General features: G+C 41.1%; 1 protein-coding gene across 10 annotated transcripts in view; it reads left to right on the top strand.

Moving 5' to 3' along the window:
* Positions 1 to 22519, top strand: part of LOC117150771 (neural-cadherin) — a 122562-nt gene that overhangs the window by 20905 nt on the left and 79138 nt on the right. For 4 of the 10 annotated variants that reach the window (XM_033317813.1, XM_033317807.1, XM_033317815.1 and 1 more), the window contains exons 1-3: positions 2657 to 2737; positions 4654 to 4919; positions 17116 to 18864. In XM_033317813.1, coding sequence (XP_033173704.1) covers positions 17310 to 18864 — 1555 coding nt within the window. In that variant the 5' untranslated portion in view covers positions 2657 to 2737; positions 4654 to 4919; positions 17116 to 17309. Of the gene's footprint in view, positions 1 to 2656; positions 2738 to 4335; positions 4920 to 17115; positions 18865 to 22519 lie in introns of those variants that run through there. The other 6 variants (XM_033317816.1, XM_033317817.1, XM_033317811.1 and 3 more) reach the window with 4 other exon arrangements.

Genomic DNA, 22519 nt, shown 5'->3' with positions numbered 1-22519 from the left:
TTGATTAGCTTTATTCTTTATCCATCCATTTGGCATCACTGGCTCGCTTCTTTGAGTAGTTGATGATGAAGGTCTGCTGATTTTCAGGACGCTGAGCATGGTCCTTGGCGTTGAGACGAGATACAGGGATTCGGGCCATGTCAGCCGCCACCGTTGGACTGGTCAGAAATGTGTCTCAACTGGTAACAGGCTCACCCCTCATGGGCGAGCACAAAGTACGGGGGATAATGCGGCTGTGAGTTGTTTGCGCAAAATGAAGATAAATGTTTTAATGCAAAGTTGAAAGGCTGAAGCCACACAGAATGACAAGTGAGTTGCAGCAAAATGTTGAAAACAATGCATTACTCGAGAATGTTGGGGGATAAACAGATCTTTTAATATGCATTAAACTAATCAATATGCGGTAACCTTCTAAAATAAACCATATAATATCCTCTATGTGCTCTTAATATATAATCCTCTTCACTTCCACGCTTATATAGCCTTAATATATTTCCCGCATTTCAAAGTTTTATCTCTAACTTTCCAATATGTAGTCCCTATAGAAATTCATCCCCTTCGATGAGTTCGATATGAATTTTTTGTAGTATCCCACGCGATCTAATTGCCTCTTCCCTTAGGTGTCGTTGAAAGAACATAAATTAGGGACAAATTCGTTGATATGGACACATATCGAGTGTCAGGGAGCGTCCGGGCAGGTCCTTTGGTGACTAATGAAGCGCTGACAAATGAAGCAAATGTCACAACAGTGCGACTTAAAACTGAAATTGTTGCACTACGAGTGGAGGCGAATGGAGAAGCGAAGTGGCAGATGTTGACGAAAGACAAACTACTGCGGCATTGATCACTGAGCTTGGGTTCTGTTTTTATTTTGGGGTTCCTGATCCCAGGCCCTATAATTACATTTAAAGCCGCAACCGCACAAAAAGATGCTGGTCGCGGCACAGCCAATAATGTCATCATCATTACACACCCGGACATGTTTCCCATATGGATGAGCGGGATTAAGCACTTTCTGATAGAGTCAAAACAATAAAAATTAAAAAAAAAGCCAGAGCGTGTGCGCATGCGTGGCCCTTGTCATTTTACAATCCCCGTTTCCATTCCCGTCGAGAGGTCAACTGATCCAACCGAAATTGAACCTTTTATGAGGGCGAGGGCGTCTCACTTTTGCTGCCCATATGCTCATCTTTGTTTTTCAAAAAATTTCCAGGGGAATAACTCATAAAGCAAACATGTGCCGGCAATGTGTGGCCAAATGTTGGGACAGGCAAAAAGCAGGATGTAGGGAGCTGGGGATGATATCCCTCGAAACGCCAGAGACACGAGACAACTTGAGAACCTTTTAATTGGCGCGAGGTGAGATGCGACTCGCTTTCAATCCGATGCAATCCAATCAATTCTTATCGAGCACGCGATGCAATCAGGAGTGAAAAGCAATTATACGTTGTTGCCGCTTTTCGCCTCGATTTATGGAATTTTAATGAGTGAAATTATGCCCAAGGAACGCAGCAAGAGTGGCGAAAAATCCCCCTTCAATGTAAACATTTTCGGTTAGATTTGTTGTTTGCGTTGTTTGCCATCCCTCCGATAAAAACAACTCAACGCGCTATGAATATGAAATTTGTTGAAAATATTCAGCGAATGCATAGCGCCTCTAAATATGAATACACAAAATAAAAAGAAATTGCGAAAAAATGAAACAAAATTAAAAGTTGATGGGTACCACGCTGGGTCCACAATGAATGTATTGTTTAGAGAGAGGGCTGGCAAGTTTTTTGGCTTGGAAAAAATCCAAAAGTGTCTAGACGGGGATTTATGACCAGAAACATTTTGCTAATCCATTGAAAGTATTTTTGGCCCCTTAAACTCTTACAAAAACATGAAAAGTTAAGTAACTTCAAGACAGATTGCTGGAAGAACTTGAGGAAAAGGTGGTTATTAAATAGCATTCTTTCATGTCAATAGATTTCTTATTCCTATAGAAGCAAACAGTGATTGAATAAAATTCTTTGAAATAAAACACGGCCAAGTTGACTTTTTTCTGGCATTCCCCCCTTTTGGAAAACCCAAACAGTTGTTTGGGATTCCGTCGAAAACAAGCTTTTCCCGCACTTGGATCCAAACTTTTAACGCACATTTCGTGTAAAGTATCCAGCCACTGAGACTTAAGCCCATTTTCCACCCGCCCGGGCCACCTGTCAACGGCATCGTCAACAAAATCACCAGCGTCATCACCTCGCCATCTTTTCGGGCTCTTCCAGTAGTCGCTTTAAATCCGACCCTCCTGCCTAATTAATTGGCCTTCTTTTTGAATTTGAAATTAAAACTGGCCCAACCCCTTTTGCTTGTGCTGCCCTGTTCGCCCAGTTTTCCCGCCCATTTTCCGCACTTTTCACCCCACCCCGTTTTACGCATTACTGGCTGCTTAATTACAGATATTCGTGGGGACCACCGGGGTTTCGTTATCCCCATCCTAGCCTCCCCAGCCCAAGAAATGCAATTGCCAAATGTCTGCAAAATTGTGCACCCCTTCTCTGTCTCGCTCTCTCGCACCTTCTCTCTCGTTTTGGTAGGGGCTGTGTTCCGTTTCCGCTGCGTTCCGCGACCGCTCCTTGGATAAAATATCTCAAAGGTTCCACTCAGAATTCCGTTTGCTGGCTTCGCGTTCGGTGTGTTTTGAAATTGTAGCTCCGGCTTTTGTGTGAAATTTAATTCCGATTGGAAGCGCGTAACGGTAACGTGAGGTCCCTGCCTTGCATTTGTGTGTGTGTGTGAGACTGTCGCTGTGTGCGTGAGTTGTAAACAACGCAGACTCTCCAAGACCGAAAAGGCCATTTTCGGGGGCACTTCTTCGTTTTTCCCACATTTCCCACTTGACGTGTTCCCATTTCGCGGCTCTCAGGGCTTCCCCCTTTCCCCCACGATCATATGGCGCGCATTTTGCGTGCTTCCTTCCTCCTTCTTAAGTTTTTTGTTTTTCTTGAATATTTTTTGTTTTCTTCGCTTTTGGCCAACTTCCTGTTGCTTTCTTTACGAACTTCAGGGCGTTTATTGTGTGCATAACTGTCGGGCGCAACCTTAAATAACCGTATATTGCTGGCAAATAATTTCGTCGCCGTAGTGTGCAGTCAAATGCAAATTTCATTTTATTTTCTCATTCATGCAAAATGAGTATTTATGACTCTTGCCTTGCATTTGCTCCATGCCGTTTTGATTTACTCTAGATGACTTTATTTTTATGTTGGCTCCTTAAATTTGGGTGTGTCGCGAGTTTCAGGGGAAGTGGGCGGAAATTTTCGGAAACAGTTGAGCGGAAGAATGAATTTGATTTGATACGGTACCCGATTCAGCTTGTCATAGTTTTCGTATAGAAAACAAAGGAATATAAAACTGAAATTACCTTAACATCGGTTAAATTGGTATAACACTAATAATGTTTTGTTTTGCAAATCACTAAAATCTGCATGCATAATCCCATTCTAGCTCTTAAATATAAAGCGAATATATAGAGTTAAAAAGACTTATCCTTATGATATTTTTGTTATATATATTAGGCAATCATAACCAAATTATACAAATCCCCGAAAACTTTTTCAACTTCTGCGGCAGTTTTTCACTTAGCATCTATGTACAAATCCAGCTTAATCGCCTACTTCACATCTGCCTGTAAGCTGCTAAATAGCCTTCTCATGCTTTTAAGCCTCCCACTCAAATTACTTTACACTACAAAACCCTTATAAAGTTTACAAAAACCATACCCGCAAACTTATTAAGTCCGAGCATCGCTTGCCGAAAAAATATCCTAGTAAATGTGTAAAAAAAAAAACAATACGCACGTAGGGAGTGTAACGGAAACTCATGAAACTACAGGATATTACACAAATACATATAAACAGCAACACCTATTGGCCATGGGTCGGAAAAAGGAGAGAGGCGGGGAAAAGTTGGTCCAGAGGTTAGCTATAAACGAAACGTAGGAAGCCAGGAAGTTCCAACTGCGGTTGTGGAGGAGATGGAATCTGTAGGCGCAGAGTTTTCGATGGGATGCAAAACATATGATTCGGTAGAGTCACACTGAGAGTTCTCCTTGTGGAGAATGTTCCGCTGTTTTCCCTGCTCTCTGTTGGGTTTTCAACCATTTTCCCTCTCCGCTGTGAAACAACTTTCTCTCCCTCTCTCTCTCTGCGCCCACTCACTAAACAGGAGAATTTGTGCTCTCTGCAGAGCTGCTTTCACATGCTTTTCGGTGGTGGAAAACTCGGTTGGCCTAGACATCGCGCTCTGAGGACTTTTCCAATATGCTCTGGGCTCATTGTGTCGATTGAGTTGCTCGTGGAAGGACGACAACGACGGCGGTGTCTCCAGTCTTTTGATTTTCGGTTCGGTCCGCGCCAAAGGATATACAGAGACACACACCAATATAGCACATAGCATAGCTACCGCCCACCACCCCTCGAATACATAGGCGCAGTGAAAAATTCTATACGTTTGCTGTGTCTGTGTGCGTGTCTCGCGTCGCGTGTTACAGTGCATGTGTGTGCGTGTGTGCGAAATGGGCACAGCGAAAATAATTTAAATAAATTTGGAAAAAAGCCCATTAAGAGAGCTAATACAAAATTCTTTGCTTCCCCCCATAAATCTGAATAAAAGGAAATTTAACAAAGGATATACAACAAATGCGAAAAGGAATAAGAAATATATATATAAGATATATCCAAGTGTGTGTGTCAGTGCAAAAGTGTTGATGGAAACTAAAACCAAATAATACGTGAAACTAACCGGGTATTCAGTCCCGAAAGAGATTATAGTTGTAAAAACACAAGCACTCGATAAAATCAATAACTGGGATTAGAAGCTGAAGTTTATAGCGAAGCGTAACGGAAAAGGAAATTGGAAAAAGTCGCAAAGAACTTAAAGTAAGCAAAGGTCTAAGAAAAGTTTTCTATAAATATACCGTTTTTATATAAGAAAATCTCGTGTCAAACATGAAATGAGTGGAAATGTGTTGTCTGTCAATTTGTACGCAAATCAGTGAAATTGCTGGAGGCGTCGGAAAAAATAAGATAACCATTTTAATCATAAAGAGAAAGGCGTTTGCAAATGAAAATATACATTTTTTTAGCGTTTTTTTAAAGAATCCCTTTGGATTTTGGATTCATTGCTGGGCTGTGTGTGTGCTGGAGCAGTTGAGGTTAACACACCTTAGACATATACATACACGCCACCACACACACACTCACAGCAGCAGCACACCAATACAGAGAGAGAGGAGCCCCAGCCCGAGAAGCTCTTTTGCCCCTGTGCGTATGCAGCAGTTTCTTTTTGGCCCGAGCTCCCGCTCTGTTTTTTGGGGAGCATGAAAAATCGATCGAATCCTTGTTCCCCTCTCTCCGCCGGAGCTACAATTATGTTCAGCCCCTTCTGCCCCCCACAAAACGGAAAAAGGAAAACAGCGGCGGCCGCTTATCAGCAAAAATACGAACTCGTAGTACTCCAGCATAGTTTCCCAGTAGGAAAATTGGCAGGACTCTGCACAGTGAGTGTTGTATTTCGACGGGGGGTTGGTTTTTCGCAGAGAGAAGTGGAGAGAGTGTGAAAACTCTCTCTGGGCTTTGCAGATTTTCAGCCAGCTCTCCGGAAACTCTGAGAGAATCCAAGAGCGATTGCCGCCATGTGGACTGCACTTGTTCCTCGGCACTTTGCTTTTACTGCGAACTTCTTGCCGGTTTCCTGGTCTCTGCTTTCATGTTTGCTTTGTCGCGATGGGTAGGAAAAAAGTAACAAAGTGCAAATCAAAAGCATTAGATACTCTGGGAACAGCCATGAGATACTCTATCTGTCAGATATTATATGGAAAAGTGGTATTAGTTGTTGGAAAAATAAAAAATGCTTATAATAGTGTGATTCTCTCGTAATAAACTTGTTTTTATAATGGAATGGTATTCCATTGAAATTTCAATATTTTTCTGATTGTATTTAGTGCTCCAGCTGTTGCAACAATTTTACTGCCAAATCCAATTTCAATCTCCCTTCAACGAACCTTTCTCACATATTAAGCGCGAAATTGCCCACACTTGAGTATTTCCATTTTATTGAAAAAGATGAAAAACTAATCACTATAATTTGTCAGTCAATAATAGCAGCAATAATTTGCAGCAACAAGCAAACTATAATCTAGCAATTTGCGAGCAATAATGTAATCAGTAAATGGCGTCTACACTCTTGACGTTCCAACGGAAAGACCCAAGACCAAAAACTGAAAGCGGCCGAAGATGCTACACAATTCAGAAAAAATTAAATAACAGGAAAAAAATAAATATGAGTATAAATCTACGTGCCAGTCGGGAAAATAATAAAACACCGTCTGGTCAAAAGATATTTTGTGAGCAAAGTGTGGCAAAGGCGGTTCAATGGAATTATCGAACCGTGGGCTAAAAGGTAAAAGTGAATCCGGTCATTGACGTGCTTTTAAATATTTATTTATTTATAAAACACTTATAAGTTCGCTTTTTTTTTTACTGCTCACAAGAAACTCATATAATATTTTAAACAAAACTTGCTTTATTGAAAATCAAAAAAGCGCATTCGAACGATTTTAGCCCACTGCTTGCCACTTTGCCATTGACGGCGTTGATGTTATCGCCTTGGTTCAGGCCAAAGGCAAAAAGTATCTGAAGACGCTGAGACGGCGACGTTGACTTTCGACTGTGGGAATTGTGAGAGGAGCAGCAAAAAGCTGCTTGCCACCTTAAAAGCCCCAGACAGGCAGCCCCTCCGAGTTGAGTTCTTGGCCAAGTCAATATAATTGACTTATCTGCGCTGCATTGTTCTTGCCTTTTTGGGGCCGAGACGAGTCGTCGTTGTTGCTGCGATGCTATGTCTTTTGTAGTGGCTGTGGCTATATTGGCCCGAAGAGGTTGGCTCCCTTCTGCGGTTGGGCTTTTGAACATAATGAAGCTCGCTGGCCTCGTATTTGACTTATTGCGGTCGGAACGCGCCGCCGTCGAAGATTCATTGATCGATGGCGACGGCGGCGCGAGAAGCGAAAAGAGCACGTGAAATATTGGAGTCTTAGGTAGGTGGATACAGTGGAAATTCGGCGGGGGGCCGCCTGGCTGGTCAATAACTATTGAGATTGATTGAGATTGCTTTGCGGTCAAATTGAAAGCAAAACAACGACTTCAGCTTATGCAAAGTAACAAGAAAGAGTAAAAACAAAGAAAGATCCAAGATTGGCAACTTCCTTTGCGTGGAGCATTTTCAATTAATTTTTTTCGGCACTTTTTCCGACAGCTGCCATAGCAAAAGGTCTCGAATTATTAATTTCAGCCTCAATTTCCGTTCGGTGCAATTTTCCAGCCAAGCGACAAGTCCCAGAAGAAAAGGCGTCCGTAAAGCACGTCCTCTGCAAAATTCAAGGTACACAACAATAATAATTATCTTGATGCCCCATGTTTGCATTCTTTGAGTTGCAGCAAAGCGAATTGCTAAATTGAGAATTTCAAGCGCTCAATGAATTTGCATGCCTCGCATTCGTGTGTGGCAAATATTTAAACAATTTCCCATTTATTATATTTTTGTTGACGCTGCTCGAATTTTAATTTGAGGCTGCCTCCTTTGAGATGCTCCTCACAGGGGCTCAGTTAAGGGGATGGTCAGACTTGGGTGTAGCTTTTGCCTTTATGAGGAAACTGAGTTTGAATTCTTCCGTTACCCGTTTCAAGTATCTATGCATTCTCTGTTTAATATGTATTACCCTGCATAGTTACTAAATAAGCTTGAGAAACCATACGTATTAGTTAATAAATTAAATATAAGTTAATACTTGTGTTAACCCTGGCCATTCCATCTGGTTTTTATGACCCTCTCGAAAGGCGCTACCTACGCCCCTGTGCAATAAATCTCCTACGGTTCGGGCTCTTCTTGCACTTATTTTTGCTGGTCCAGGCCAACGCCTTGTGGTCTCTTTGAGTCCGGGTGAAAACGAAATGAAATGAAATCTTTATGAATGAAATTTCTGCTTAATGCATTCGTCTCGTCCAGAACATGTGAGCAGCATGTGTGAGACTTATGATGATGACGATGACTGAGAGGCGGAGGAAGGGTCAACTTGGGCAGTCCGGTTGCCACTTGGAAATATTCCCTTTGCCCTCGCCAAATGTGCAGCATTCTGTGTGCCTTGGCCTCTTCTTAAATTGTGCCTTACTGTCTTCGTTTGAGTGGAATATGGGCAGAATATGTCATTTCTAATGGAAATTTCAGGCCACATTAAAAAAAATGCAAACAACTTCCGACCGAGGGAAAATTTGTTTAAATGCAAGCGAAGGCTTCGCATAAAAGAGTAGCAACCCCGGTTTCCCTTCTGGCTCTTGCTGCTCATATTTTCCGCTGCATTCCGTTGCTAATTGAGGACAATTAAAATTTATTAGCTGGCAACAGCAATTAAATGCAGACACCCAGAGAGCCAGCGAGTAATTTTAAAATGTTGTATCAAATAAATTAAAAAACTGTAATATTGCACAACGAACAAGGAGAAATATGCGTAAAGTTTGGTTTCATATTCCTGAATATTTATGGGATCAAATGTGTTTCATTTCTAGTTAGGTTATACGTTATATTTGCTAACTTCCTTTTTTTCAAGTTGTGGATTTTATCCCCCGACGGGAGCAACGAATGCATGTAAAATCAGCCAATAACAAAAATAAGAAATACATTTCCCTGGATCTTTACCCACCATAACTCGAACAAATAACCTATCTGTCAGATATCAAGTATCTGGCCTACTCTGCCATCCTTCAACTCTCTGAGGGCTAAGCTTATAACTCTAATAAGCTTACACCAACTCGTATTCTGAATAATTGCATTTGCTCCGGAACTGTGAAGCGGGCGAAGCAACCAGCGGGGTCAGAACAACCACCCACTCCACCACACTTGACAATCAATCAATCTAAAGTGGAGAGCTGCAGAAAGATCTCTGTATAGTACGGAAAATATTGAGGGGGCATTAGATGCTAATCTGCATACTGTGTCAAATGCGATGTCGGGATGCATTGGGTTAGTTTATTTTTTGCCAAGTGGCACTTGCAACAAATTGGAGATGAAGCCACAGCTGCGGGTGGCAGTTGGAAAGAAATCCATGGAAGGGGTTGCATTTAACCGAAAACTGGGAAGAGCTCCTAAATCTTCTCTGGCAACTTTTTGCCGCACTGCAGCAGCGGCAGCAAAAACAATGGAAAATCAATAGGAATTGCAACCCCGAGCAGGAATCATATACAGTCTGTGATCCGATGTCTCGGGTCGGGTGATTGCCCTCTTTGCCGGTTGCTGCGGTTCTTCTCCGTCCGCTGAATGAGTCCCCAACCCCCCTCTTGTTTTCCTCCCCTGCGGCCATCCACTTCCTCCTTTGACAACAGTTCCGGCATCGTTTGCGAGTGTGTGCGTGTGTGCGAGTGTGAGTGCGAGTGTGTGTGTCTGGGATATTTATGTGTGTGCGCTCGCGCATCGTATCCTTTTTATTGCACAAAGCAGGAGCACACTCAAAAAAGATTCTTTACTAATTATGTTCATAAATTTATTATTAAATTTAGTTCTTTTAGAAAGTGTAGTAAATACAACTAATAATAAGAGAATGGAACTATTTCATAAGGGTCTTTTCCAGATAAGTCCTATCAAGATAAAGTAGGTCTATCTTACAGATACAAATTCTCTTTAATCGTAGTTTATATAGTTTTTATAGTTTTTATAGAAGTATAAAAACATATTTTTCTGTAAGTGCATGAGCGGAATAGAACAGACTTTCCGGGGGTGGGCAGCTGAGGGTGGTGACGACAAATGGCAAAAAAAGTGGAAACGGAGTGGCGTGTGCGGCAATACTTGTGACAAATCTGCAGGAATACAAAAAATGCAGATGTGTGCGCACAAGGGGTGATCCACAATTCACATGCAGAAACCAGGGGAACTCACATGCGAGACTGGGCGCTATAAAAATGTAAAATTCATTCAGGGCAGCCGCAGCAGCAGCGACAAAAGGAGAGAACAAGACGATATGCGACAGCAACAACGTGACTGCGCACAAATACGTGAAGGAACAAAGGGAAAGGATGGAGAAAGGGAAAAGATATAGATTGGAGTTGTGGAAAGCACCAGACAACGGAAATCGATGGACAGCTCGGGATAGGTGAAAAACGTTTATCTTAATCTCTTAAGATATCTATCTCTACAATCAAAAACTATAAGCCGTTGAAAAATACACTTCTGTATTTAATGTTACTAAAGTATAAACAAAATATATAAAACTATTTACTGAAAAATTTCATATTCGTGAGTATAGTTAATCGAAAGGAACCAATTTTTTGTCCCGAGTATACGAAAATATCACTGCTTTCAGTGAAATCGATAGACACGTTTGGGTCAATCTCTACATTCTTTTAGTAATGCTACACAAGCTCAAAGCAATAGCTCAGAACATTTTAAAAATGTATTAAAAAATGCAATATCCATGAGTAATTTGTAGTAATTTAGATTAAATATATAAAGATCCCCGAGTAAACGCAAACATCACATTTTAAAGTACTAAAGCGCACACAATGAATTCTGCATTGGAATTTATTCATTTGACACACCAACTTTTTATTGTTTTTCACATTTCATGATAGTTTACGCGCTGACTAAAACAACATTGCTTCAACGTAGGCTGTTTATTTTAAATTTTCCCCTTGGACACACCTTTTCAATCGATAACCACATAATCCTTGCCTCGCATATTCCCTGGGGTGTTTTTCTCGCATCAGATATTTATTTAGGTGTTCCAATTGCCGTATTTATCCCCACTTGGGACGCTTTAAAACATTTACACCACGCTCTTATTGTTTTAGCGGATTGGAAACGCTTTCCAATTAATTGCCGTCCCCATTTGCCCATTTATGCCCCGGATTGTGTCTCAATTTAATTAGTGTTCGAGGCTGTTGGGCTTTGGAATGTGGCACACACACACATCGAGCAGGCGATTCCATAAAATAAACGACAATTATACACGGGTGCGAATTCGTGCGACAGGAAAGCAATGCAAATATTTAACCTTGATGCATACTTTTAAATACACACATCTGCAACCACCCCATGTTGCACAAATAAAATCTAGCAGTGAGTTGAATATTGCCACCAAGCAACTTAGGTATCTTAAGTAAAAAAGCATCAATTAAGCTTTTATTTCGAATTTCCTATTAATGTTTTGAAAAACATAAAATTAAGTATTAATAATTCTGTAAAAATATGCATTCTGCGATTGGCAATTCGCTCAGTGATCGGCCAAGTTGAACGTCCTCTCACTTATGACGGTTACTGTACCGAGGCTCCCCTCACCTTTGCATTGATTTTGTTTCATTTCCCCCCCTCATCGATTGCATTTTACGTTTCACATTGTTTGTTTTGTATTTCGTTGGTTTTTGTTTTCCTCTTTTGCAACTCTAGCTTCTATTTGTTTTTGGTTTAATTCAATTTTAGTGCATTGCACTTTTTGCGCTGGCGATGACGCCGGAAGTGCAGCGGAAGGTGATGAATGGGATGGCCGGCGGGGTGGGGACTTCACTGTGGAGGTGCGGTACTTCCCCTTTTTAGTCAGACTGTCATGGTTTTGTAGATTTTGCAGTTGGCATTGTGCCAGCCAACAGTTCTTCTTGTTGCTCGAGCGTGTTTCAGTTGCTTGCTTCCTTACTCATAAGTTTTTGGCACATTTCATGCTTAATTCATTTCCATTGTTGAACATTACTCGTTGGCTGAAATATTTCCGAAAGCCTGTTTGCCAACTTGAACAGGAAAAGTTGCGGATAGGTGTATTAAAAGTTCGGTACACAAATCGGATTGAAACGTGCATCAGGCTGCAAAAATGTTATTTGCTTTGCCGGCTTATGCAGCTCTAAAAACGTACTTCAGACCTTTAAATTCTGAAAATTCTGGTAGAGTATTACCTTGGCTAACTATTGATGCCGTATCCATTGCATGCACAGCGCTACATCAATTTAAGCACACCAAATTGCTTAATCGCCTTTTCGAAATAAAAGTAATCAACAATTGCCGGTCTGAAGACCTGCAAATCCACATCCCCCCCTTCGTTTTTTACCATTTAATGGCACATCGAAGAATTCGCTTTGTGCACGCAAAATATTCCTCGCAGCCACAGAAAGCCAGACAAAAGTCTGCAAATTTAATTAAGGCGTTACCTCTATTCAACACCTTCCAGGCGTTCGTTTGCAGAGGAGGGCACATAAAAAGTTAATTTCTCCCCAGTGGATTCCTGGAACAAAGACCAAGGCTTCTTGCTACCTCTTCCTTGCAGGCAGAAACTGCAGGTCCTACATTTAATTGCTTAAAAGCTTCGGCAATATTCGAAACGATGCGAAGGCAAAGGCACTTTTGATCGACTAAAATTGTTATTACACGACAGAAAGGCGGACAAGCGAAATTTTCTTATGCCTTTGGGGTGCCAGCTAATGACATTATAATGGCCAATTGTTCTGGCCAGCGAAGCAAACTATTGTAAATACGGGAAAATTCGATTTGTTTTCTTTGGGAATTAGGTTCTGCCAGCTGTTGGGCCTGCTAATTATCTGATGTTATTATTTGCCTTCGATTAGTCAGTACTGAGTTTTTGACTTATTTTTTAAAAAATAAATCATTTTCCCTCATATTTAAATACGTATTTAATAAAATACATTTTAGGCAGTACTTGCAAGTTTTCAAGTTTTTTGCCAGTGCAAGCACTTTAGCTATGGTTACCCAACATCTTAAGCTTGCCACGCATCGCAGCTATCATCATTTGAGCCCAGCCCATTCCCCGCACTCTCACGGGCGTTTTGTGATCAGCTACCTGAGTTATCATTATCGCTAATTCCAGTTAGCAGCGCAGCTGACCAACCAGTCTTGAGTTCTCGAGGAGGCGTGTCACCAAGGCATGCCCATGTGTTAACACATAATTTGTTGCCAGACATCGGAGGAGGAGTATCAGGTTGCTCTTAACTGGAGTGTGAGCAGCACTCCTTCACTCCTGCATTTTTCCAGTTTTTCTTCTTACCTGGCTACCGTGTGTTTGCGCTTCTTGTGATATGCAAATATTTGGATCGCATGCAAACGTCTTTTGGCGCATGGCAAAAAAAAAGAGGGGCTTAAGAAAACCAACATACGCGAGAGACGAGTGCGTAATGACTTTATTTATGACTCGGTCTGAGACAATAGCCTGCGGACCAGATACCGCAGCGAATGTGATATTTGCATGCCGAAGTCATTTTCCGCTCGCCGTCCTCTTGCGAAAGTGTTGACAGGCCATAAATACTCGCAGGACTCTGTGCGATTTAATGAGTTTCGGTCGATTTCACGGGAATTTTCATCTTTTGATTGCGCTCGTATGGGTTATTTTTCGGCTTGGCCTTAATTTAAATAGCAAAACAACCGAGCGCCGGGCCAATTAATCATTGTCTGCTCAATTTTTCATTGTCACCCAAAAAGGGGAGAAGGGTCTCTTATGCGGATGACAATTTTTGGTTGGCGTTCCCATTCGTTTTCCTCTACCGGAATGGCCTATTCCATATTTGATGAAGCACTTTGCTCGCTGCTGTCCTGTCATCCGTTCTGTTGCCGTCGCCGGATACATTAAGAGGAGGGACAAACCTGATTTTCGACCCTCCTCGAAAGTCCTGAAAATCGGAAGTGTGTTCGTTCACCCCTCTGTCTTTGATTCTATTCGCATTCAAAATTCTACCTGGCAGGGCAGATTTGTTGGCCATTGTTGTGTGTCGAGTGCCACGCGCTTTGGTGCCACAATAATACAGAAAAAATTCAACTCAAACCGAATATGTCTCGTCGCCTTTGATAAAGTGGACTTGCACATGAGGAGTTTGGAACGAGCCCTTCATCATGTTCCATTTAGAACTGGCTTTTGTTTAGAACCCCGTTTAGTTTTTCATTTGCCTAATGTTCTGGGGGTTGCCCGCAGTTCCTGGTAAAAAATGTATAATTTCATATTTTTTGGAGTTTAGGATCACCGTTTTTTGACCTTGATTAGGGAAATGAGTTGTTAATGTTAATCATATTCTGGGAATTATGAGGGCAGTTTTTAAATAACGGGCGAGACTCACTACAATTTTCCCTATTGAAAATACTTTCTCCTTTAATTCATTAAATGTATTGGGCATTAAAAATCATTTAATACCCATTATTTGACCGAAGCATTTCGAGCAGCTCAACTACCAATGTGCGTCACTTAATGCTCAAAACAAACAGCCCACCAAAATGACTTTTTGGTAATAAAACAGAGTGGAAAGCGTCAAAGAAATCGTCAGATCCAATACGACGGTCACTTTTGTTTGTGCGGGTGAGGAGTGGGCAAATAAGATATGAAAATGTGAATATTAATTGCATGCCATTGGGTAATATACAAAGGGGAAATCAATAAACCATTCCAGTGACAAAGAGCCAGAAAAAGGCCACGACAAATAAATATATGGTAGACAATTAAAGCTTCGTTAGCCAACATTTGGTTGGCATTCAATCCAGGAAATTTTAGGACGGCCTCAATAGTGGGTAATTTATTCAGCTGCGCTGATCTTTTACGAGCTTCGCTACTGAAACTTGTTAAAAACTGCTGCCAGCAGTTAAAAATCTAATAAACAATAAACCGGCAACGCCTTGAGCTTGAATACATTTCTGGGCTCACTCTTCGAAGATACATATTCACACTCGAGTTCTTTGCGGGTTAACACACGGCAGGTGGTCTGCTGGCATTGATATTTAATCGATTTTAAATGACTTTAATGTGGGGAAAGCCCAATGTGATGCTCTGTGGGGGCGTGTCCCAACATTCTGTGAAATGCCATCACTGCTTGCTGGAAAGAAAGCCAGATTGATTTCACTTTAACTAAACTTTATGTCAAACTGAAAGATACATTTCCATCAACCTAAATATCATTGTATGCATTTCATTTACTCTTTCTCCTGCGTGCCCTTTGGCTGCCATGACGCATCAATCAATCCAATTGCTGAATATGTAAATATAAAACACACGGAATTCCAGCATCAAATATTCATTTATGCCGAAATGTAGAGCTATGCATAGGGACGCTTTTATTCACCATATTGTATCGCATTTTATCTTCGCTTTTAATTAAGTGGCACTATGAAAAATAAAAAGACGAAGCCAACCTTTTTTGAAGAGACAAAAACAGAACTGTGTTTTGATTAATCGCAGACTGGGGCATTTTAAATGAATTTTAACACGCAGAAAAGCTGCCGCCAATGGAATTAGGAAAGACCAAGAAATGATTCAGTTGGAAGCCTAGTAGAAAATCGTTTATTTTTTTGCCATACAAATTGTAAATGATTTATTTGGCTTATATCTCCGAGCTTGTTACCCCCGAAACTATGGGTTTATTAGCGGCAGAAGCAAGTTATGCAAATGCACGCAGCTCCTATAATTTGTTTGGTAGTCAACTTCGTCAACTGATTAGCAGATCTCACAGATAGTCAGCCTAAAGTTTTGGTTTTATTATCTGAATCGGCTGCCGGAGACATTTTCATAGCTAATTGCAATTAAGATGCCGAAAGAAAGATAAGCGAAAGAGGTGAGAATTATACATATGTGACTCGGGTTTTGGGGACGATTAAAATTAGTAAGAGCCCCTGTTTTATTTCGAATAAGTCAGGCGGAAATCGATACATGAATTTCTTACCATTAAGAATGGTATGCTTTTCACAAGCAATGATATTTTTCATTTCAACAGTAATAATATAATTCTAGCAGTGTTACACACGTGTACCTTCATTTTTCAACACTCATTAGGAGTCAGCCATGCAATCATTTGTCATCGAATTCCGGTCACACCCAATAATAAGTCAGGCTAGTTATAAGATCATTAGCAATCTATGTATAGCCCCCACTCCTTGTCAACCCGAGAATTGTTAGACCAGAAATCCTCCGCGTTGATAGGAACGCGTAAAAAGCAAATAAAACTATTGTCAACACATTGGGGATGTACAGCAATCGGTCCAATAAAGTCAGTGGCGCCTGCGCAGCTGTTTGAAAAATTGTTAAATGGGAAAGAACCTTTTTCCGACTTACCCAACTTTAGGTAGCGAAATTACAGGGTGCGTGCCATTGTCGGATTAAGGGAACAGGGTCGGCGGCATGGCGTGTTGCACACGGGGTAATTAAAATAATTTTCTCAATGAAATTGAAGTTTTCAAGGCCGGCCATGTGTGGCACATATTTCGGGGGGTGGAAATGCAAGAGTCCTGCGGAATTACCTAGAGCCTAGGACAATGCAATTGCCGGGGCGTTATGTAGAGCATGTCGGGGGAACATCAAAAACCAACCGAAAATCCCACATCCTGGGAAAAGTCCTTGACTGGAACAGACTGTGACAATGTTGCCATTCTTCGCCCTGTTTCCCGCTCGGCCTGCCAAAATAGCTTGAATATTAAATACTTTTACTATTACCATGTAAAAGTTTTCCCTTTGTGCAACATTTTCTGGGTTCTTTTGGGAGTCTGGTGCTCGCCTGCCGCCACACAGCAATTAAAAAGTGAAAAGTTGACAATTTTCTCGGGCTCAGCTGATGTCAGCGATGTAATGATGATGATATAGCCTCGAAAATTGGGATCCCTTGTGCTCAAATGTCTTAATGTTTAATTACCATCGAAGCATTGAAAAAGATGATTTAAGAAACACTTTAGTATATGCTGTGCTGTAGAAATTTATTTCAATTATATTGATTATATATTTTAATATAATTACATAATACTAATATTTAATAACTTGCTAGCTGTGTGATTAAAAGAATGCCTCCTGTTATAAAATAAAAGTATTTTCCAGGGTTCTTTAATTATACCTCAATCAAATATTTATACTTTATAGCCCGCGAATATGCACCTCAATAAAACAAACTTTCCTGCATACTTGATCAACCCTCACAGGGCAGCACCAATATAATGTATTCACCTGGCCTATGAATTATTCACTTCCAATGACCCATAAACTTTACACAATGCCCATAAATATTTACCTGTACCGAGAACCGCCACTAACCACAAATCAATTTTCGTTTCTACCCGCTTTATTTGCAGTTTGCGCCTCCCACAGGAAAACAAACAAAAATGTATTGATCAGCAGTGGAAAAGGTAGACTGGACAAAGGAATTTACCCATGAATAAGTCAAGTGTTAATAGTAAAGTCAACAATTGAAGAGTGAGCACAGTGAAAAGGGAAAGTCGCAAAAAAGGTGTTAATACCAAACAGGAACAGAAAGTGCCGCGGCAAAATGGCGGCACGACGTTGCCTGAATCAGCTCAGGCAACGTTATATAACCAACCGATTTAATATATGCACCTGCGCGATATTCTTGATATCCCTCCCATTTATTTTGGCTATAGAGGAGACCACATTTGCTGGTCTTTCGGCGGAAAATGCGGCTCGCATGCTGGCCGGAAGTCCCGGGGATGTGGAAAAGTCCTCGTCATTGCATCACAGCGAAATGTCCTTGGTCCTGCCACACGATACCTATCCTGGATTCAGCATCAAAAAGTTCAAAACCCATCCTGTGAAGATAAACGGTAGCTCCCACTCTGGTGCAGCTGCCTATCACATGTTGGACACGGACTACTCCAAGTACTTCACCGTACTGGAAGATGGCGTGGTGATGACCACGGCGGATATTTCTCCGCTTGTCAATCGTCCGGTTCAGTTGGTGGTTGTTGAGCAAACGCCCAATGCCACCAATACCCACAATCTGCAGCTGTTTGTGATGCACCGCAATGATATGCTGCGATTTTCGGGTTCCCTACTCGATGCCAGTGGTGAAGTTAGAGAGAATCAACCGGCGGGTACCAGGGTGAGGGGAGTGCCCCTGATGCAGGCTTTTAGCGGTTCCATCCTGGACGAGGAACTGGCCACACCCAAGAAGGTTCGGTACACCATTATTGACGGCAACGTGGATGATGCATTCGCCCTGCAGGAACGTAAGGCCAACAAGAACATTCAAATAAGTGCCAAGCCCTTGGTGATTAACGGCGATGACGAATCCGGTGTTTGGCTGGTCACAAACCGTCCTCTGGATCGAGAGGAGCGGGCTCACTATGATCTCTCCGTGGAAGCATCAGATGTCGATGGTTTGGACAAGACAGTTTCCAAAATACAAATCACCGTGTTGGATGAAAATGACAATAGGCCGATTTTCAAGTCCCTGGACTACAAGTTCGCCATCGCTGGCCAGAAATCTGCAAATATGGAGAGCAACAGTAGTGTGACATATCAGCGATTTGCAATCATGGGAAAAGTCGAGGCCACCGATGCTGATGGTGACAAGATTGCCTACCGGCTGAAGTCGCCCAGTAACGTTGTCATTATTGTACCCCAAACTGGCGAAATAATGCTGGCTGGAGAGCCCACGTCAAATGAACTTCTTATCGAGGTGATAGCCCACGATCTTAGGTACCCGAGTTTGCTGAGCGCAAAACCAGCGAAGGTTCTATTGGAATTTTTGGCCGCCGAACCAGTTTCGTTCATAATGCAACACCTGGAACACGATGAGATCAACAATCACTCACATCACCGAGAGAAAAGACGTGTTACGCGAGCTGTGCGACCCACCAAGAGGATTGAGTTCACGGAAGCTGATGGGGACACTGAGGGAAAATCGGTATTCCAGTTGGAAAAGGAAACCGATAAGGAAACATTCAAGATCCGGGATGATAATCCCTGGGTGACGGTGGAAACAAATGGAGCTGTTCGAGTGAAGAAGAAGTGGGACTACGAGGAGTTGGGACCAGAGAAGACTATCGATTTCTGGGTCATCATCACCAATATGGGACACAATGGTAAGTGACTGTCATTTCTTGTAGGTTCACATACTTTATTTAAGGTCAGGATCTATGATGTTTTATGTATGATGCCAATTTCCATGCATTCGAATTCGAAATCTTTATTCCGAAAGCAATTAGCGAGCATTCACTGTATTTGCACAGTGATTTATTAAACGACCCACAGCCCATTTAATCTTGCAAATTATCACACAAAATTGTTCAGCTGTTTAGGCATAATTATATTCGTTTGCGTTTTTGAAAAATAAATGCGTTCGCATAGTTTTGCCGATAAATTATTCGGATTATTAATATTTGGGTTTGACAATTAAGAAAATCCAGGCGAAGTATATAATGACGAACAGGCTGTACTAATTGAATTTGCTCGAGGCTTAATAGATAAAACAAAGATTATTTCTAGTAGGTAAATGCACTTTCTCGGTACGAATTATTAATTAAAAAACAGTGTTAATATCTTGGAACGCATGTAAATTTCATATATATAGACTTGGGCTTCGTCTTAAATTTTAATATAATACAATCCATGACAATCCTGGTTCACTTTGATTAGCCAAGGCGACATAAGCCATCTGAAAGCGATTTTATTCGACCTTTTGAGCTAAGCATGAAAACACAATTTCCACAATTAAACGTAAATCACAGGAAAAGTGCTGACTGCCTTTCAATTTCTGTCCTTGTTTTCCTTTGCTTCATCTTTTGTTGCTATAAAATTGCTTTTCAAATATTTGGTTGACATGGAAAGCAATTACGGTCGATACAACCGAGAGTAGTTTTTACACAGCGAGAAAAGGCTTGCTACAAACGCATTTACATACATTTTAAAATTAAAAGACTCGCTGAGATCTAAATTAATTGAAATATATGTTTGATTATATTTCTGACCGAATATATAATTTGAATCTTAAACTTTGAAAGTTAGGTTTCGCTTTGTCGAACACTTCGTACTGCACTGAATGTCATTTGAAGCGAGGCTCAATAAGCAAATATTGAACCCACAGCTAGCCAGAATCCATTCAGGCATCAACTGAGCAGCTGTAAAGCAAGTTAGGATTACTGGTGGTCCTCAATCCAGGAAAACCCGAAAACCGCACTTTCCCTCCCCATTTCTGCGCCCAACTTTTGACAGGAGTCGAATGAAAAGTTCAGACAACTGACAGCTTTCCCTCCGAATGTCCAAGTTGGTTTTCCAACCAGTGTACGAGTTCATGAAACGTTGAAATATATTCAGTGAACCCCACACCCACACACTTGTTTCATTTACATCGGGAAATGGTTACAAAAAAGGAAAACTTTTGCCCTGCAGTTTTTCCGCATTGTGTGGGCGGTTGGGACTTCGGACAGCGATTGGTGACCCCTCAACCCCTTTGACTGTTCAACTGTCAGTCAATTAACAGTTTCCATAAATTTTGCAACTGCAACTGTCTCTCATTCGCTATCGCATCTGCTCTTTGTTGGAGTGATTTTCATTTACGCTGTTTGCCTTCACACATTATCACAGGCTTTGCCATTTCTCTGAAAAATGTCCTTCGATTGCCCGGACAAAAGTGCAGGCTACTTTACAATACTGATTAATCTATCAAAAGTGTATTTTTAACTATTAAAAGGCATTCAATTTGCTACAAAAAATTCTGTAATTATAGAAAATTATAACGTAAAGCACAATAAAAACACGAATTATGTCTGCTTCCCAAAAAATATCAGGTAAACAATCCACTTGATGAAATCTAAACGAAATTATCGCTTGAAGGCACCCTAAACCACTTGAACTAATGCTTAGTATCTCAAGCGTTTAGCCAAGACATTCGAGATTTCATGGAACTCTACGAGTATATCTAGCCTCTCCATTAGATCCGAGAATCCTTGAGTTAATTTATGAGCGTACGGCGGCAAGGAGGAGGTATACGGAAAATTCTAGGATGCACACATGGGCTTGGCTAATGGTTAGCGAAGGCAAAGCGGAAAACTCTATGTAAAACACTTAACAAAGCATTGCACCAGCCAAAAGGCCAAGGAGCAGAAGAGAGGAGGAGCAGCATAAGTGAACACGAAATTTACGACAATATTTTTCATTCATTTAAAATGCTACGCCAATACACATGAGGTTATTCAAAGGCGTAAAAGAGAGGGTGGGAAAGGGGAAAAGAGAGTGGCAGAACGTGTGAAAGAGACGGGGGAAGGGGCGAAAGAGATGTAAAAACATATAGCGAGAGCAACATCTGTGGAACGTGAAATGCCAAAACCTGAAACAAATGAAAATTGAACAAGTTGTCGAGCATGCGCCTCCGAAACTGAGAGAAATTGAGAACAAGGACTTGCAGAAATGAGAACTGCTCTAAGGGTTGGGTTGTTGGTATTATTTTCTGCTCAGGAGTGGCGACAGGTCCAACAGGAAAACGCTCGTTACAATTAGAATTCTCCTTGTCTCACCCCAAAAAGCCCAAAGAAACCAATATGAGTTTTGACTCTACCCTTCGTGAATAAATACGCACGATTTGACATAGAATATGTGAGAGAAAGGGAGGTATTTCGGCATAGAACGGGACGGGAATAGCGAGTGTGTTTGTTTTAGAAATTTCCAAGCGCATTGTTCTGTCCAAAAATGCATGCAGTCCTTTTTGCATTGGAATAGCTCCCCAAAGGATGAGGGGGCTATACTTTACGGGCCAAAGGGTGGAACAAAGGCTTTGACATTCCGACACAATCACATGCACAAGAAAATGATGTAAAAGGAAAAAAGGCATCAAATTTATACCCTGCAAGAAAAGAAGAATGAGTGTAAAAATTATGACACAAAAAATAAGGAAAATATAAAAAATACATAGATAGCTTTAATTTAAAACACATGTAACCAAAATTCTGTAATATTGGCTATATGGGGTTTTTCTTATAACATATATTCTTCCATAGAGTTATGAAGTGTATTTAATAGGGTTGTTACCGTGTAAACTACACAATCAATGCTGAACTCCGCGAGATCTCAGGTGCAGTTTCCAAGAGCCAATCTTTAAGATGCGGCCTTTGACTCCATTCCCAACTATTCGCAATTGACAACTTTTATTGCGATATAAACTTCCGTTGCGATGTCATACCTGGACTCGTGCCCCATATGAAAACTTTACACAGCTCTGGGTCGTAAACTCCATCTGGCTGTCATAAAACAAAGGAGAGCAGGGCAACCCTAAGAGGGAGCAGCCCTGGATAAATGCTGCGCAAATTGTAGCATATCCTCGGGCTGGCTTGTGTATAAATTATGAAAATCAGAATTTAAGTTTACGGCGAGGAAAACTTCTTAGTACTTCTTCTTTGGAGAAATAATCGAGTTTAGATGTACAAGCACACACTCACCCAGTGCACATTGTAGGTGGAAACTTGCTTAATTAAGCATTAATTTCATGTTTTATATGCAAGTCTAGGCTTTCAGTGAGTGAGGAACGCAACTATTCCCGTAATGGAAATTATTTAAATTGGGTTTACGGTGAGTGCTGTCATCTGTACAGTGAATCATTAATGCATTCACTGTGCTCCGATTTAATTTTAATATAAATTATGCACATTTTACATCAATTATTTCATATGGAGGGGAGTACACCGATTTTATATGTCAACTTTCAGTCAATAAGGTTATTTTTATCAATTATTTTAAATTGAATCA

Source organism: Drosophila mauritiana, chromosome 2L, assembly GCF_004382145.1.
Source record: "Drosophila mauritiana strain mau12 chromosome 2L, ASM438214v1, whole genome shotgun sequence".
Classification (NCBI taxonomy): Eukaryota; Metazoa; Arthropoda; class Insecta; order Diptera; family Drosophilidae; genus Drosophila; species Drosophila mauritiana.
The sequence above is the reverse complement of the archived record's forward strand: the minus strand, read 5'-3'. Positions and strand labels throughout refer to the sequence as shown.